General features: G+C 43.4%; 1 protein-coding gene across 2 annotated transcripts in view; it reads right to left on the reverse strand.

Moving 5' to 3' along the window:
- The window catches only part of elac2 (elaC ribonuclease Z 2), a 54246-nt gene that overhangs the window by 18278 nt on the left and 19199 nt on the right, over positions 1-16769 (reverse strand). For both annotated transcript variants that reach the window (XM_068004308.1, XM_068004309.1), the window contains exons 11-18: positions 8555-8667; positions 7978-8076; positions 6771-6909; positions 5716-5801; positions 3254-3375; positions 2374-2470; positions 1658-1796; positions 590-628 (exon numbers count right to left, since the gene is read on the reverse strand). In XM_068004308.1, the coding sequence (XP_067860409.1) occupies positions 590-628; positions 1658-1796; positions 2374-2470; positions 3254-3375; positions 5716-5801; positions 6771-6909; positions 7978-8076; positions 8555-8667 (834 nt within the window). The remainder of the gene's footprint in view (positions 1-589; positions 629-1657; positions 1797-2373; positions 2471-3253; positions 3376-5715; positions 5802-6770; positions 6910-7977; positions 8077-8554; positions 8668-16769) is intronic.

The raw sequence follows: 16769 nt of genomic DNA on the forward strand, positions 1-16769 counted from the left end.
ATTGTCACTGGGTCAAAAATCCTGTAACTCCCTACCTAACAGAATTGCGGGGGCACTTTCACCACACAGACTTGCAGCGGTTCAAGAAAGGGGCTCCACGCCACTCTTTCAAGGGCAACTAGGGATGGGCAATAAATGCTGGCACTGCCAGCAACACTCACACCCCGAGAATGAAAAAAAGAAACTAGTCAATGTTTGGGGTGTGCGGATCCTTTGGAAATATTGAGATTGTTTTGATATTGTGGCATCTAACTTTTTATGGATGTGGCTTTCTCAAGCAGTGCATTGGAGCTCCAGTTTCCTACATGAACCTCAGAGCACACCAACTCCAGACAAGTCTCGTGTAGCACAGGCATGGGACTCGGAACCAGATCACCTGTCCTCTTCCCTGCCGAAGGAACAGCAAATTGCAGGGGGAATTTTTTTTTAAAAAAGGATGGTTTATTTTAGTTTAAACAAATTTGCTCCTATAAATAACTTCAAAAATGGTGACTATTCTCATGGCATTTTACTACAGGAAAACATTCAAAGCGCTGCTGTTTTAGACTCATTAAAAATTCAAACTCATTAAAAGAAAGATTTCACTTACCAAAGCCTTTTTGCGCTCCAACAATATATTTATCAAGCCCTGTAATACATTAAGTTGTTACCAAAGGGAAAAAGAGGAGAAAGTATACTGTGAGAATCACACTGATTACTGCAGCATCACAGTATTCATAGTTTATAAACCCCCCCCCCTCACAATGCCTACTCAAGCAGCAGATACGTTCATTATCTTCCCTCAGCCTCTATCCAAGCAGTGCAGGGGTTTAAAACAGGTATATTCAGCAAAGGGCCAGAAGGTTTACTGATAGTTACATCGATCAGAGCCTCTATATAGTGCTCATTAAGCTGAGCTGATACTTTCATTAGCATCTCATTAGTGGCGGTCCAAGCAGCAAAATACATTATTGGCCACACATATGCTGCCAGTTTACGCTTTTAAACCAAGTCTTTGGTGCCTCTTTCCTACAGAAAAAAAAATCAATTTTATTATAAAACTCAGTGGACCCGTTTATGAGGGCGTCTTGTCCATTGAACCATAGAAGTTTACAGCACAGAAGGAGGCCCATTGTGGCAAGGCTGGTTCTTTACTAGAGCAATCCAAAACTAATCTCACTGTCTGGTGTTCTCCTCATACCTTTATATCTACTTCAAATATTTATCCAATTTTCCCATAAAAGACTACTTCCTGTGGCAAAACATTCCATTCTCCAAAAATCCTGTAATAAAGAAGTTTTTCCAAATCTCTCTCCTCACTCTCACTTAAAATTTATGACCTTCATCACTAACTCCCCAACCACAAGATATGGTCTTTCCCTATTCACTCTAGCAGTGGTGATATTTATACAACGAATGAAATAGTTCGATAAAAGCATCCAGCTTGGGCAGTACCCACTGATCCCTGCCCCCTGCCCCCTGCCACCCCCCCACCCCCTTCCCTACCTATATCCCAAAGTATCCAGAAAAGGCCGAACCTGTATCAGGCTGCTTTAATATCCCTGCAGGTTGTAAGTTTCAGTTTTAAGAACAAATGCATCAGAAGGACTTTTGTTCATGGGCCAAAAATAACTTTCCCAACTTTGAACATTAAGCAATTCGAAAAAATAATACTCACTGTGTGATGGTCAGCATGCATGTGGGACACAAAGATGGCTGACAAATTACAGAGGACCTTATCCACATCGTTACCATAGTGACGACAGAGCTGTCCAAAGGTGCCTTCACCACAATCCAGTAATACAGACCGTGTAGCGCTAACAACAGTAAAAAGGTGCCATTAGGAACAGGGGATTCTTGAAAAATGACTGCATCTGTTTTCCCTGTCTCATTCTATTCCAGGGGAATTTGCTGATTTCCTACCTTAGTAGCATGACTTGGTAAAAGGAAATGGCGGTCATTTTATTAAAGCCTTATTCAGTGCTGTTCACTAAAGAACACCAAAACTCCCATTATAGTACAAGGGACTAGTACCAGCACAGAGGCCTGAATGCAGGTCCCTAACTATAACTCAAAATAGCGCAGAAAAGAGAAAAAAAATATAGCTTTCCACAAATTGCCGGCAAAGAAATTACGATCTCCAACTACATCTTTTCAAGTCACATATGAAAAATCCACTGGGCTTTAAATTCAAGAAAAGGGTCCTTGACGTGGACCAGTTAGGGTATTTTTTTTTAAAGAAATCAGTGAACTTAAAAAAGGAGAAAAAACATGGAACATAAAGCAGAAACTATGCACTTTAATTAATTGCAACAGGATGCTCCCTTCTCGATCAACAACATTACTTTTGAACAGCAGCTCCAGACATGCAGCAATGGTTAAAAAAAGACTTACTCAATGTTTAGAATGATGGAGCTAACATTTCGGATTTTCATTGGGATGGCAGATCCAGTTCCAAGGAAAACCACCTCTGGATATTTGTCCACTTTCCCTGGCAATACAAGTCAAAGATAATTTACCACCAGACATCACTAAATCGCAAAAGTAAAGCGCTACAAAATACAAATATATAATTTTTAAAAAGTTACAAAGAAAAGGGAGAAGGAAGAAAAGAAGACATTGTAAACCATAAGACAAAGATACCGGTGACTTGCACTTACACACCATGTTACTGAGAGTTTGGTTTTACAGTCTATAAGTAATGGATGTTGTGAAGGGAGTTGCGAGACTGTTATTTAGTTGAGGTGCTCTGATTAATTGAGTAGTGATAAGGGCCCACTGCATATTGGTCAATATAAACTCCAGATTGAAATACAGCCTCTGTTCTACATTTTAAAATAATCATCTTCATCCTATTTGAACAGGCAACAAATTCCGTTTGGAACAAACTGCTGCAGGGACGGTGAAAAAGCCATGTCACAAAATTTTCCTGTTAGCTCAGTGCCTGAAACAGTCAGTATGGAAATGAAAATGCAGAGTTGCCGTTTTTACCCTTGTGAATGTGCCTCTTAGCTGACATTGTTGAAAGCTGTAATTACGGTCCCAGAAGACCAGAAGTGATTGGAGCAGCCACAACGCAAGACTATATAAACTGAAGGTGGGGAGTGATTACAGAGGGTGGGGGAAGTTGGCCATTTATTTGATTATTACAACTTAGTACAGGTACAGACCAGGGTAAGAACGGCACAGCAGCTTAACAGAACAAAGACAAAGACTTATAAACCAGCCATCTCCTTTACCAAATAAGAGCAGCCCGATCTTTCCGATGATTTACCTGATAGATCAACAGGGTCTTCAGCCAATACATGTTTACATTCATCAATTTTCTCTAGGAAGCCTGGGATTTCTGTAGCCTCTTTAATAAACTCCTCAGTATCAGCTACCAGCACTGCATCTCTGATTGAAGGAAGTGCAGAAAATACAACTCACAATTAGTATTAAAAATGAGGAGGAATGACGAGTCCCTCCAATCTGGCTTGGAACAGCACTCGGCGAGCTGGGGGAGGGAGGGGATCATTTTCACTTTTCCATAGCAGCTCCTACTCGCAACCTTCTGTGTCCCACGATTCGCCAATACTTGTCTTAAAATTTGTCCTGGAGTTTGTTTGAATTCAAAGCCAAATGTAAGTGGACACAACCCATACTAAAAACTGCAAGTTCACAACGCCCCAAGATCCAACCTTCTCTGGCTGACATTGAGATCGCAATGCAGAACTATTTATTTTCAGGTAGCCTCCCTTTCAAGCATTTTTTTGTTGTCTCACTCTCAACAGCAGAAATTGTAAAGCTCCAGTACTGGCAGAGTCTTCCAATACACGAGGCCAGGTTGGAGATAGGGCCAGCACACTGTAGCCTTGATTCTACAGCCCCGTTCCGCACCGCCAGCAGAGCCTTGCAGTCTCTTCCCTTTATTGTCTAGGGCGCCCCTTCCTCCTCACTCCCACTTCCTCTACATTCTTTATCCCACATATCTACCTACAATCACTCCAATGCCCTCATGCCTCAATCACCTGACCTAAGCTGCCTCCTTGCCTGTCCCTTTTACACCGGATTGGCCCCTCACTGTCTCCCCTCACTCCGAGTCAGGGTACATTGCAGGGATACAGGACAATTCAAACTCCCCCTTGTGCTGTGAAACCGGTCTTTTGCATCCCCAGCTCTGATTGAGAGAGGGAGAGGAGTGAGCAGAAATGTAGAGAAAGGTTGAGGTGCAATCCCACAAAATATTTTTTCCCCTATATATCTGGGATCAAAATGCCTTCAAATGCAGGAATCCTTGTAAAAAATGGGTGCTGCAGGAAGGAGTGTGCAAAATCAAATAATATGGGTTAACTTCAATACAAGATATCCCAGCATGCTGGTACCACCTGACCTGTACCCCAAAAACAGGACTGATAAGCAAGAACTTTTCTCTGTCTATACTTGGACACAGATGTAAGGGGCAACTTTTTTTAAAAAAAAACATGTACCTTTTTAAACTTTTGCTTAAGTACAGGTGTGTGGAATCTCGAGATGTTGACTGGGTAAATCATTGACCTGTTGACCCTGGAGAGATACTGTTGCATGTAGGAGTTGGCCAAAAAGCCCTGTTTTGCCTATGTTCAGTCATGAGTTCCATATACTTGGAAGAAATCAAACTAAAATTTACAGAGGTGTTTACGCAAGTTTTAATTGAAATTCTAGCCTTGGAGAATGTTGATCAGTCTGCCGAAAGGAATCTTTCAATCCTCATAACATACTCAAAGGGGAGGGTTTTCCCTTCATTTTTAGAAGTACTCAAGAGGAGGACAGCACAACAGAATGTTTATAAGTGTGAAGAACATTTAGTTTAAATGCAAAAGTATGGCATAGAGCAACAATGGTCAACTCAATAGTGTACATTAATAAAAATACAAGAATGTTGTATACAATTACTTGCACGGTGTTAGTTAGACTTCAGGAAAGGAAGTCTGCCAATGAACTGGGAAAGAGGATACTAGATGATCTGCCAAAGATGGAGGTGGAATCAGATGAAGACTAAAGTGTTTCTGTAAGCAGCTAAACTGCCATTTGGTTGGAGATCATTGGTCATTATACTAATGCCAACCAAAGGACTTCAACAGGAGAAGCATTACTGATGCTCTCGAAATTGGCTAAAATACTAAAGGCTAACATTGCCCAGTGCAATTTGTGATCCTCAAAATGGAACGTGATTGCTATACTGTATTAAATTGAACCTAACTAGAGCTGTAAAAGCATAACTCAGTTCAGAATTCCAGTGTTGAATTGAACCTGTATAATTCTGAAAGCAAGTTATTGTACTGTTTGTGATTATCCTTGCCTGCATAGAATAAAACCATTATAACTAATACATCAAATTGTGTCCCGTTTGATCTTTTGGAGCAGAGGAAGAAACAGGATGACGGAGAGAAACCAGGGCAGTGGGATTAGTTTTGGATTGCTCTAGCAAAGAACCAGCACAGCATGATGGGCCAAATGGCTTCCTTCTGCTCGATAAATTTCCGTGGTTCCGTTTTCCACGTAATAACATGCAAGAACTTAAATAACCAATCAAAATACTACCCGGCGGATGCTACACATGCACAGAAACCAGTTACAGCGAATGTACAAATTTGGAAAGAAGAGCACCCTGAGTTTTGACAGACTACGTATCGACTTTAGATCTTAGTTGTATTTATGTTGTATCGGTCTCCAAAGAACAACCACAATAAATATGTCTAACTTACGTGAACTGACCTTTGCCATTCAAATTTGGGCCTCAGCTGGTACTTCAGCAGGCACTCACCTCGAACAGTTGGCACATTGAGAGAGGCTGGCTGTTCCTGCAACCAAAAGGAGGTTAATCACCACTACTGATTAGGTCAGACTAGTGTAATTCAGTCAAATTCCAAATTTATTTCATTCTTTTTAAATGCATATTTTCCCCATAATGCACCAGTAAGTCAGATTGCCAGCCACATCGACTCAACTGGCCACTAATTTGGCTCCCAGACCCTTATGGTTGCCTTTTTACCAAGTCCAAGAGCTCGAAGAGGGTGGGGTCAAAAGCTTGAGCTTGAGATTTTGCTTTGCTGATGATAATTCATGTAAAAGAAAATAATTCTCTGCTAATTGTCATGATTGGCTCAGCAACAATAGGTCCTGTGGTGAATATTCAATATAAAATGTCAGGCGCCATAGTAAAAGACAACAATATTCTAGAAAGTGTGAAGATTGAGGCAAGCACTAAGAGGACTGAAGCAAGGCCCCAGAGAGTGTGCCAGAAATTCCAATTTCATGTTCTCTCCTCTCTTGCCCATCATGCACTTTTAAGAGTAAATTCTATCCCCCCCCACCCCCACCTTCCTTCCGTTGGTATCACATCCCCATGGCATGCGATTATTACCACTCCCCTCTTCTTCTGCTTTACCCTGTACCTCATCCCCCAGCAGCTACACTGATGTCACAGGCAAACAATCCCAAACAGAACCTTTTAACCAGCTTAAAGAGGCACTTTTTGGGAATCCCAGAAGAAAACTTCAGGGAATGGAAGTCTCTTTCCAGCCAATACTCTGGTGAGTGATTGAGTGGTTACTTCACTTTGCTTTTTTTCTATTTCTGGTTTAAACATTGCTGGAAATAAAATGGCTGCTACAAAAAGAAACAGAAAAACAGGGCGTGTAGATTAGCGTTGGCCAACCCTCCCTCCTTTACTGATGTTTATACTTTACAAAATGGTCCCAAAGACCTTGGTTAGGACATTAAAGGCTCATTTTTCCACCCACCCCCCAGCCCCCGAATCACATCCCTACCTTGGTCTGATAGGTTTTCAGGAGGGGGAAGATCTCCGGGTGGATCAGGTTTAACTGGGTTTGGATCTTGTGACTGCGTAGGTTATGGACTGTTTGATTGTGCTCATTGAGGATCAGGTGTTCAGTGGTAGGCCCAAACCTATGGTTGGATTGAAGGACAAGAGGTTGGAAATAACCAAGACAAACAAGCATGCACAATTACGCTTAAAAGTAGGAAACAGAGGACTTCTAGGACGGGCATATATCAAGTTCAGGAATTGTAAAGTCACAAATCTACACTACTGTAAGAAAGAAAAAGGTCTGAATTCAAAAACACCCCAAAGCACTTCATTTTTAACAAAGTCCTTAGAAATGCAGTGACCGTCATACAGGCAAACGTGGCAGCCATTTTGTGCACAGCTAGATTGCACAAACAGCAATGAAATGAATGAAAGATTCATTTGAAGGAATGGTAGCCAGGAGAACTTCCTGTTCTTCAATGAATAGTGCAGTGCGAATTTTAACATCCAGCTGAACCACTGAAACAAGCATACAGCACTTTAATTTAATCTGAACGACAGCATCTCTGACAATCCAGCCATTCCCTCAGTACTGCACCAGATGTCAGCCGAGATTATATGCCCAAATCCTGAAGTCAGGCCTGAATCCAAAAGCTGCTGAGTCAGAAGCCAGAGTACGACCGATTGAGACAAGCTGACACATCACTAAAGAGTTTCAAACAAACGCTTCAAGCATTTGTACACCAATATTTATAGAGGGTAATTCCAAGGCCTATATAACTAATTCATGGACAGCGTGAAAATTTTAAAGATAACAAACACTATTCTTCAAAATAGTCCTTTAAAACAATGGATATTGAATTCTTTTGTAACAGAACATTGCACAAACATAATGAAATATATGCTGAGCTTCATATTACGGAAGATTGAATGTATCCAGAATAAAGTAACAAACAGTACAATATTGGCAATAAACTTTGAGGAGTCATTGGTGCATTGCAGCAGTTTCAGATTTCCTTGCTGCTCTGACCATTACAGGGTAGAATTTACTGAGGAAAAGAAAAAAAAAACTCAATCCAAGAAGTCACCCAGGGCATTTGCTTTGCTTTTTATTTCAATGTTGAATAATGACCAGTCCTTCATCCCTGCACAGCAATTTAATATACTGTAGTTATGCCAACGCAGCAAACTTCACAGAATTCAATTACCTCTCCATCCACGATTTATAAACATTACTTGCCAAGACAGACTCGGGCGCCATGTGGACAACTAATGCGGCTGGGCTTTTAGACCCTCCAGTCTGAAACCTGCAATAAAAATAATTGTAATGAGGTCAGAGGAGGAAAGATTAAAGAACATTGCTCCGTTTATTAAACACGCTGCTTGAATAAAGCAGGGCTCCATCTTCCTCCCAGGCAGCATTGAGTTGAAGAGTAAAAAGACATGCCATACCGAAGATACACAAGAGGAGCTTTTCAGAAACTTTTTAACTGAGGCAATGAAGGGAACAGGGCAGCGGTGGCAAAGGACTGGGTGCTATCTGCCTACCCACCCCTTATTAAGGAAGGATGCAGGAAAGGCCCAAGGACTAGTGTGAAAAACACATTAGTTAAACATGGTGATCATCTAGGTTGAAAACCCAAAGCTTCAGCGTCCTAATGCTTAAGGCAAAGGCGTCCTCAGGATTCCACATTAGTTTTTGTTTTCCAAAAGGTGCAAAATCTAAACTTATCAACAAATGTTTCGATCAAAAAAGTTTGGTGATCTGCTCAATGGATAACTCACATTTTGAGTTGTTCATTCTCACATACAGGGTCAATAAACGCCTTACTCGGACATTCCAACACAAGGAAAGTGGGCCCTGGATCAGCAGGTGTGCACACTTCTTCAGGCCGGATCTGCAAAATATATATCAAGTTACATCGAAACTACAGCACAGAAATCAGGCCATTCGGCCCAACTAGTCTATGCTGGTGTTTATGTTCTACAGGAGCCTCCTCCCTCCCTACTTCAGCTAACCCTATCAGGATACCCTTCTATTCCTTTTCTCCTCATGTGCTTATCTAGATTCCCCTTAAATTCATCTATGCTAGCTGCCTCAACTACTCCTTGTGGTAGCGTGTTCCACATTCTTACCACTCTACGGTTGAAGAAGTTTCTCCTGAACTGCCTATTGGATTTATTAGCGACTATTTTATATTTATAGTTTTGGATTCCCCCACAAGTGGAAACATTTTCTCTACGTTTACCCGATCAAACCCTATTCTTATCTTAAAGACCTCTATCGGGTCACCCCTCAGCCTTCTCTTTTCTAGATGAAAGAGACCCAGCGTGTTCAGCTTTTCCTGATAAGAATATCCTCTCAGTTCTGGTATCATCCTTGTGAATCTTTTTTGCACCCTCTCCAATGTCTCTACGTCCTTTCCATAATATGGAGACCAGAACTGCGCACGATACTCCAAGTGTGGTGTAACCAAGGGTCTATACAATATTAACATAACTTCTTTGCTTTTCAATTCTATCCCTCTAGAAATGAACCCTGGTGCTTGATTTGCCTTTTTTATGGCCTTATTAACCTACGTCGCTACTTTTAGTGATTTGTGTATCTGTACCCCTAGATCTCTTTACTCCTCTATCCCATTTAGGCTCTTGTTATCCAAGCAGTATGTGGCCTCCTTATTCTTCCTATGAAAATGCACCACCTCACATTCATCTATAAATATGAATGGGACTAATGGCGCAAGTGTCAGAAGAATCTCACATCCACTCAAAACAATCAACAGCCTTGAGAGTATCCACATTAACTCAATGGGGAGTGACTGGTCAAGTAACGGTCTCTGAATATCTAAATGTGGATCAATTCTAGATTAGGAACGCAGCAGAACTCTGTTACACACAGCAGGTTGGGATGGAGAAAAGTCAGAACAAAGTGGGAACTTTACACTCCGTTGATGATCAGGACCAGGTTGGGTCAGGTTGGTGTGTAAGTGTGAGAGCGAGAGAGAATCAATCACCTGGAGCAGCGGAGGTGGACCGAGAGTGTTCAGTGGCATCGAAGAGAAAACAAAGCCAAGGAGTGACGTCACAGGACAACAGGTAGGTGAAAGGCTGGAGTTCGGGGACGGAGCAGCAGAAGGAAAGGAGGTGATTGGTGAGTAGCTCGTGAATTTGTTTAGGTCTTAAGTTTATTTCCATTCAGTGAGTTAGTAATCTAATAAATAGAGACATGGCAGGGCACTTCAGTCCCACATCTTGTGCCATGTGGGATCTCCATGTCCTGGACAACCACAGGTGGAGGAAGTGTCGTCAGCTGGAGGAGCTCAAACTCCGGATTTCAGAGCTTCAGCAGCAGCTGGCGTCACTCCAGTATCCGCGAGGCTGAGAGCCACATGGGTAGCACATTTCAGGAGGTGGTCACCCCGCAGCTTAAGAGAGTGCAGGCAGAGAGGGACTGGGTGACCGCTAGACAGACAAGGAGGAGCAGGCAGGTAGTGCAGGAGTCCCTCAGGGCATCTCACTCTCCAACTAGTATTCAGTTCTGAATATGTATATTGCCTGCCTGGTGCCAGGGTCCAGAATGTCACTGAGTGGCTGCAGAACATTCTGAAGGGGAGGGTGAACAGCCAGAGGTCGTGGCCCATATCAGTACCAATGACATAGGTAGAAAAAGGGATAAGGTCCTGCAGGCAGATTTTAGGGAGCTAGGAAAGAGATTAATAAGCAGGACCCCAAAAGGTAGTAATCTCCAGATTACTCCAAGTGCCATGTGCTGGAAATAGAAGGATAGAGCAGATGAATACGTGGCTGGAGAGATGGTGCAGGAAGGAGGGCTTTAGATTCCTGGGGCATTGGGATCAGTTATGGGGGAGATGGGACCTGTACAGGTCGGATGGGTTGCACCTCAACAGAGCTGGGACCAATGTTCTCACGGGGAGGTTCACTGCTACTGTGGGAGAGGGTTTAAACTGATTTGGCAGGGGGATGGGCACCAGGATGTAGCATTAGAAAGCAGAAACAAGGTGCACAAAGGATTGGGAGAGACAGGTAGCACTAGAAGAAGAAATAGTACATTATTAGGTGGGACCAGACTAAGAGAGAATGATAGGTTTACAGTGCACGTGTGTAAACGCACAAAGCATGGTAAATAAGATTGGTGAGCTGCAGGCGCAAATAGCCAAATGGGAATGTCATGGCGATAACTGAGACCTAGCCAAAAAAAAGGACAGGATTGAGTACTAAATATTCCTGAATACAAAGTGTTCAGGAAAGATAGGGAAGGAAAGAAAGGAGTGGGGTGGCAGTATTGATTAAGGAGAATATTGCAGTGTTGGATGTCCTGGAGGGGTCAAGGACAGAATCTATTTGGTTAGAATTAAGAAACAATAGAGGTGCCATTACACTGCTGGGTGTATTCTATAGGCCACCATCCAGTGGGAAGGATATAGAGGAGCAAATTTGCAGGGAAATTACAGAGAGGTGCAAAAGCCATAGAGTTGTGGTAATGGGGGACCTCAATTATCCTAATATACACTGGGATAGTAATAGTGTAAAGGGCAGAAAGGGGGAAGAATTTCTGAAGTGTGTTCAGGAGAACTTTCTTGATCTGTTTGTTTCTGGCCCAATGAGGAAGGAGGCATTTCAGGATCTGGTTCTGGGAAATGAAGTGGGTCAAATGGAGCAAGTGTTGGTAGGGAAACATTTAGGGAATAGTGGTCATAGTATCATATGGTTTAGATTAGCTATGGAAAAGGACCAGGAGCAATCTAGAGTGAAAATACTTAATTGGAGGAGGGCCAATTTCAGAGGGTTGAGAACGGATCTGGCCCGGGTAAATTGGTATCAAAGATTGGCAGTCAAAACTGTAATCGAACAATGGGCGTTGTTTAAAGAAGAGATGGTTCGGGTACAGCCTAGGTACATTCCCACGAGGGGGAAATGTAGGGCAATCAAAGCCAGAGCTCTCTGGATGAAGAAGGGGATAGAGAGTAAGATGAAGCAGAAAAAAGGGGGGGTGGGGGGGGGTGTATGATAGATGTCAGGTTGATAATACAAGTGAGAACCAGGCTGAATATAGAAAGTACAGAGGAGAAGTGAAAAAGGAAGAAAGAGGGGCAGAGAGAGAGATGAGAATAGACTGGCAGCGAACATAAAAGAGAATCCAAAAGTCTTCTATAGGCATATAAATAGTAAATGGGTAGTAAGAGGACGGGTGGGTCCGATTAGGGACCAAAAAGGAGATCTACGCATGGAGGCAGAGGGCATGGCTGAGGTACTAAATGAGTACCTTGCATCTGTCTTTACCAAGGAAGATGCTGCCAAAGTCACAGTAAAACAGGAAAAAGCTGAGATACTGGATGGGCTAAAAATTGATCAACAGGAGGTAGGAGAAAGGCTAGCTGTACTTAATGGAGATAAGTCACCAGATCTGGATGGGATGCATCCCAAGTTGCTGAGGGAAGTAAGGGTGGAAATTGCGGAGGTACTGGCATAATCTTCCAAACATCCTTAGATACGGGAGTGATACCAGAGAACTGGAGAATTGCAAAATTTACACCCCTGTTCAAAAAAGGGTGCAAGGATAAACCCGGCAACTATAGGCCAGTCAATTTAACCTCGGTGGTGGGGAAGCTTTTAGAAACGATAATCCGTGACAGAATTAGGGAAAGCCAGCACAGTTTAACTAACCTGATAGAGTTTTTTGATGAGGTAACAGAAAGGGTAGATGAGGGTAATGCAGTTGATATGTTGTATATGGACTTTCAAAAGGCGTTTGATAAAGTGCCACATGGTAGGCTTGTCATCAAGATTGCAGCCCATGGAATAAAGGGGGCAGTAGTAACATGGATACAGAACTGGCTAAGTGACAGGAAACAGAGAGTAGTGGTGAATGGTTGTTTTTCGGACTGGAGAGAGGTGTACAGTGGTGTTCCCCAAGGGACGGTACTGGGACCATTGCTTTTCTTGATATATATTAATGACTTGGACTTGGGTGTACAGGGCACAATTTCAAAATTTGCAGATGACACAAAACTTGGAAGTGTAGTGAACAGTGAGGAGGATAGTGATAGACTTCAAGAGGATATAGACAGTCTGGTGGAATGGATGAACACGTGACAGATGAAACTTAATGGAGAGAAGTGCGAAATGATACATTTCGGTAGGAAGAATGAAGAGAGGCAATATAAACTAAAGGGTACAATTCTAAATGGGGTGCAGGAACAGAGAGACCTGGAGGTATATGTGCACAAATCACTGAAGGTGGCAGGGCAGGTTGAGAAAGCAGTTAAAAAAGCAAATGGGATCTTGGGCTTTGTAAATAGAGGCACAATGTGCAAAAGCAAGGAAATTATGATGAACCTTTATAAAACACTGGTTTGGCCACAACTGGAGTATTGTATCCAGTTCTGGGCACCACACTTTAGGAAGGATGTGAAGGCCTTAGAGAGAGGGTGCAGAAAAGATTTACCAGAATGGTTCCAGGGATGAGAAACTTCAGTTACATGGATAGATTGGAAAAGCTGGGGTGTTGTGAGAAGAGATTTGATAGAAGTGTTCAAAATCATGAAGGGTCTAGACAGAGTAGAGGGAGAGAAGCTGTTCCCATTGACAGAAGGATCGAGAACAAAAGGACACAGATTTGAGGTAACTGGCAAAAGAACCAAAGGCGACATGAGGAAAAACTTTTTTACGCAGCGAGTAGTTATGATCTGGAATGCACTGCCTGAAAGGGTGGTGGAGGCAGATTCAATCATGGCTTTCAAAAGGGAATTGGATATGTACTTGAATTGGTAAGTAGTTTTTCTTTCCTTTTTTTTTCTCTTAACATTGTAGTTGTTCTTAAGCTAATTTAAGGGTTAAGTCATGGCAGGAGATCCCAGCGCCGTGTCATGTTCCTCTTGTGGGATGTGGGAATTCAGGGCTCCTTCCTGTATCCCTGATTCCTTCACCTGCGGGAAGTGTGTCCAGCTGCAGCTATTGTTTGACCGCTTGACGGCTCTGGAGCTGCGGATGGACTCACTTTGGAGCATCCGCGATGCTGAGAAAGTCGTGGATAGCACGTTCAGTGAGTTGGTCACACCGCAGATAAAAATTACTGAGGGAGATAGTGAATGGGTGACCAACAGACAGAGGAAGAGTAGGAAGGCAGTGCAGGGGTCCCCTGCGGTCATCTCCCTCCAAAACAGGTATACCGTTTTGGATACTGTTGGCGGAGATGGCTCACCAGGGGAAGGTGGCAGTGGCCAGGTTCATGGCACCGTGGCTGGCTCTGCTGCACAGGAGGGCAGGAAAAAGAGTGGCAGAGCTATAGTGATAGGGGACTCGATTGTAAGGGGAATAGACAGGCGTTTCTGCGGACGCAACCGAGACTCCAGGATGGTATGTTGCCTCCCTGGTGCAAGGGTCAAGGATGTCTCGGAGCGGCTGCAGGACATTCTGGAGGGGGAGGGTGAACAGCCAGTTGTCGTGGTGCATATAGGCACCAACGATATAGGTAAAAAACAGGATGAGGTCCTACAAGCTGAATTTAGGGAGTTAGGAGTTAAACTAAAGAGTAGGACCTCAAAGGTAGTAATCTCAGGATTGCTACCAGTGCCACGGGTTAGTCAGAGTAGGAATGACAGGATAGCTAAGATGAATACGTGGCTTGAGAGATGGTGCAAGCTGGAGGGATTCAAATTCCTGGGCCATTGGAACCGGTTCTGGGGGAGGTGGGACCAGTACAAATTGGACGGTCTGCATCTGGGCAGGACTGGAACCAATGTCCTAGGGGGAGTGTTTGCCAGTGCTGTTGGGGAGGGTTTAAACTAATGTGGCAGGGGGATGGGAACCGATGCAGGAAGTCAGTGGGAAATAAAGTGGTGACAGAAACAAAAGGCAGTAAGGGAGAGTGTACAGAACATGACCGGACAGATGGTCTGAGAAAGCAGGGCAAAGACCAAGGGAAGTCTAGATTAAACTGCATTTATTTCAATGCAAGAAGTCTGATGGGCAAGGCAGATGAACTCAGGGCATGGATGGGTACATGGGACTGGGATGTTATAGCTATTACTGAAACATGGCTAAGGGAGGGGCAGGACTGGCAGCTCAATGTTCCAGGGTACAGATGCTATAGGAAAGATAGAGCAGGAGGTAAGAGAGGAGGGGGAGTTGCGTTCTTGATTAGGGAGAACATCACGGCAGTAGTGAGAGGGGATATATCCGAGGGTTCGCCCACTGAGTCCATATGGGTAGAACTGAAAAATAAGAAGGGAGAGATCACTTTGATAGGATTGTACTACAGACCCCCAAATAGTCAACGGGAAATTGAGGAGCAAATATGTAAGGAGATTACAGACAGCTGCAAGAAAAATAGGGTGGTAATAGTAGGGGACTTTAACTTTCCCAACATTGACTGGGACAGCCATAGCATTAGGGGCTTGGATGGAGAGAAATTTGTTGAGTGTATTCAGGAGGAATTTCTCATTCAGTATGTGGATGGCCCGACTAGAGAGGGGGCAAAACTTGACCTCCTCTTGGGAAATAAGGAAGGGCAGGTGACAGAAGTGTTAGTGAGGGATCACTTTGGGACCAGTGATCATAATTCCATTAGTTTTAAGATAGCTATGGAGAAGGATAGGTCTGGCCCAAAAGTTAAAATTCTAAATTGGGGAAAGGCCAATTTTGATGGTATTAGACAGGAACTTTCAGAAGTTGATTGGGAGAGTCTGTTGGCAGGCAAAGGGACGTCTGGTAAGTGGGAGGCTTTCAAAAGTGTGTTAACCAGGGTTCAGGGTAAGCACATTCCTTATAAAGTGAAGGGCAAGGCTGGTAGAAGTAGGGAACCTTGGATGACTCGGGAGATTGAGGCACTAGTCAAAAATAAGAAGGAGGCATATGACATGCATAGGCAGCTGGGATCAAGTGGATCCCTTGAAGAGTATAGAGATTGCCGGAGTAGAGTTAAGAGAGAAATCAGGAGGGCAAAAAGGGGATATGAGATTGCTTTGGCAGATCAGGCAAAGGTGAATCCAAAGAGCTTCTACAAATACATAAAGGGCAAAAGGGTAACTAGGGAGAGAGTAGGGCCTCTTAAGGATCAACAAGGTCATCTATGTGCGGAACCACAAGAGATGGGTGAGATCCTGAATGAATATTTCACATCGGTATTTATGGTTGAGAAAGGCATGGATGTTAGGGAACTTGGGGAAATAAATAGTGATGTCTTGAGGAGTGTACATATTACAGAGAGGGAGGTGCTGGAAGTCTTAACGCGCATCAAGGTAGATAAATCTCCGGGACCTGATGAAATGTATCCCAGGACGTTATGGGAGGTTAGGGAGGAAATTGCGGGTCCCCTAGCAGAGATATTTGAATCATCCACCGCTACAGGTGAGGTGCCTGAAGATTGGAGGGTAGCAAATGTTGTGCCTTTGTTTAAGAAGGGCGGCAGGGAAAAGCCTGGGAACTACAGACCAGTGAGCCTGACATCTGTAGTGGGTAAGTTGTTAGAGGGTATTCTGAGGGACAGAATCTACAGGCATTTGGAGAGGCAGGGACTAATTAGGAACAGTCAGCATGGTTTTGTGAGAGGAAAATCATGTCTCACGAATTTGATTGAGTTTTTTGAAGGGGTAACCAAGAAGATAGATGAGGGCTGTGCAGTAGACGTGGTCTACATGGACTTCAGCAAAGCATTTGACAAGGTACCGCATGGTAGGTTGTTACATAAGGTTAAATCTCATGGGATCCAAGGTGAGGTAGCCAATTGGATACAAAATTGGCTTGACGACAGAAGACAGAGGGTGGTTGTCGAGGGTTGTTTTTCAAACTGGATGCCTGTGTCCAGCGGTGTGCCTCAGGGATCGGTGCTGGGTCCGCTGTTATTTGTTATTTATATTAATGATTTGGATGAGAATTTAGGAAGCATGGTTAGTAAGTTTGCAGATGACACCAAGATTGGTGGCATTGTGGACAGTGAAGAAGGTTATCTAGGATTGCAACGGGATCTTGATAAATTGGG

The sequence above is a fragment of the Heptranchias perlo genome, chromosome 23 (assembly GCF_035084215.1).
Source record: "Heptranchias perlo isolate sHepPer1 chromosome 23, sHepPer1.hap1, whole genome shotgun sequence".
NCBI classification, from domain to species: Eukaryota; Metazoa; Chordata; class Chondrichthyes; order Hexanchiformes; family Hexanchidae; genus Heptranchias; species Heptranchias perlo.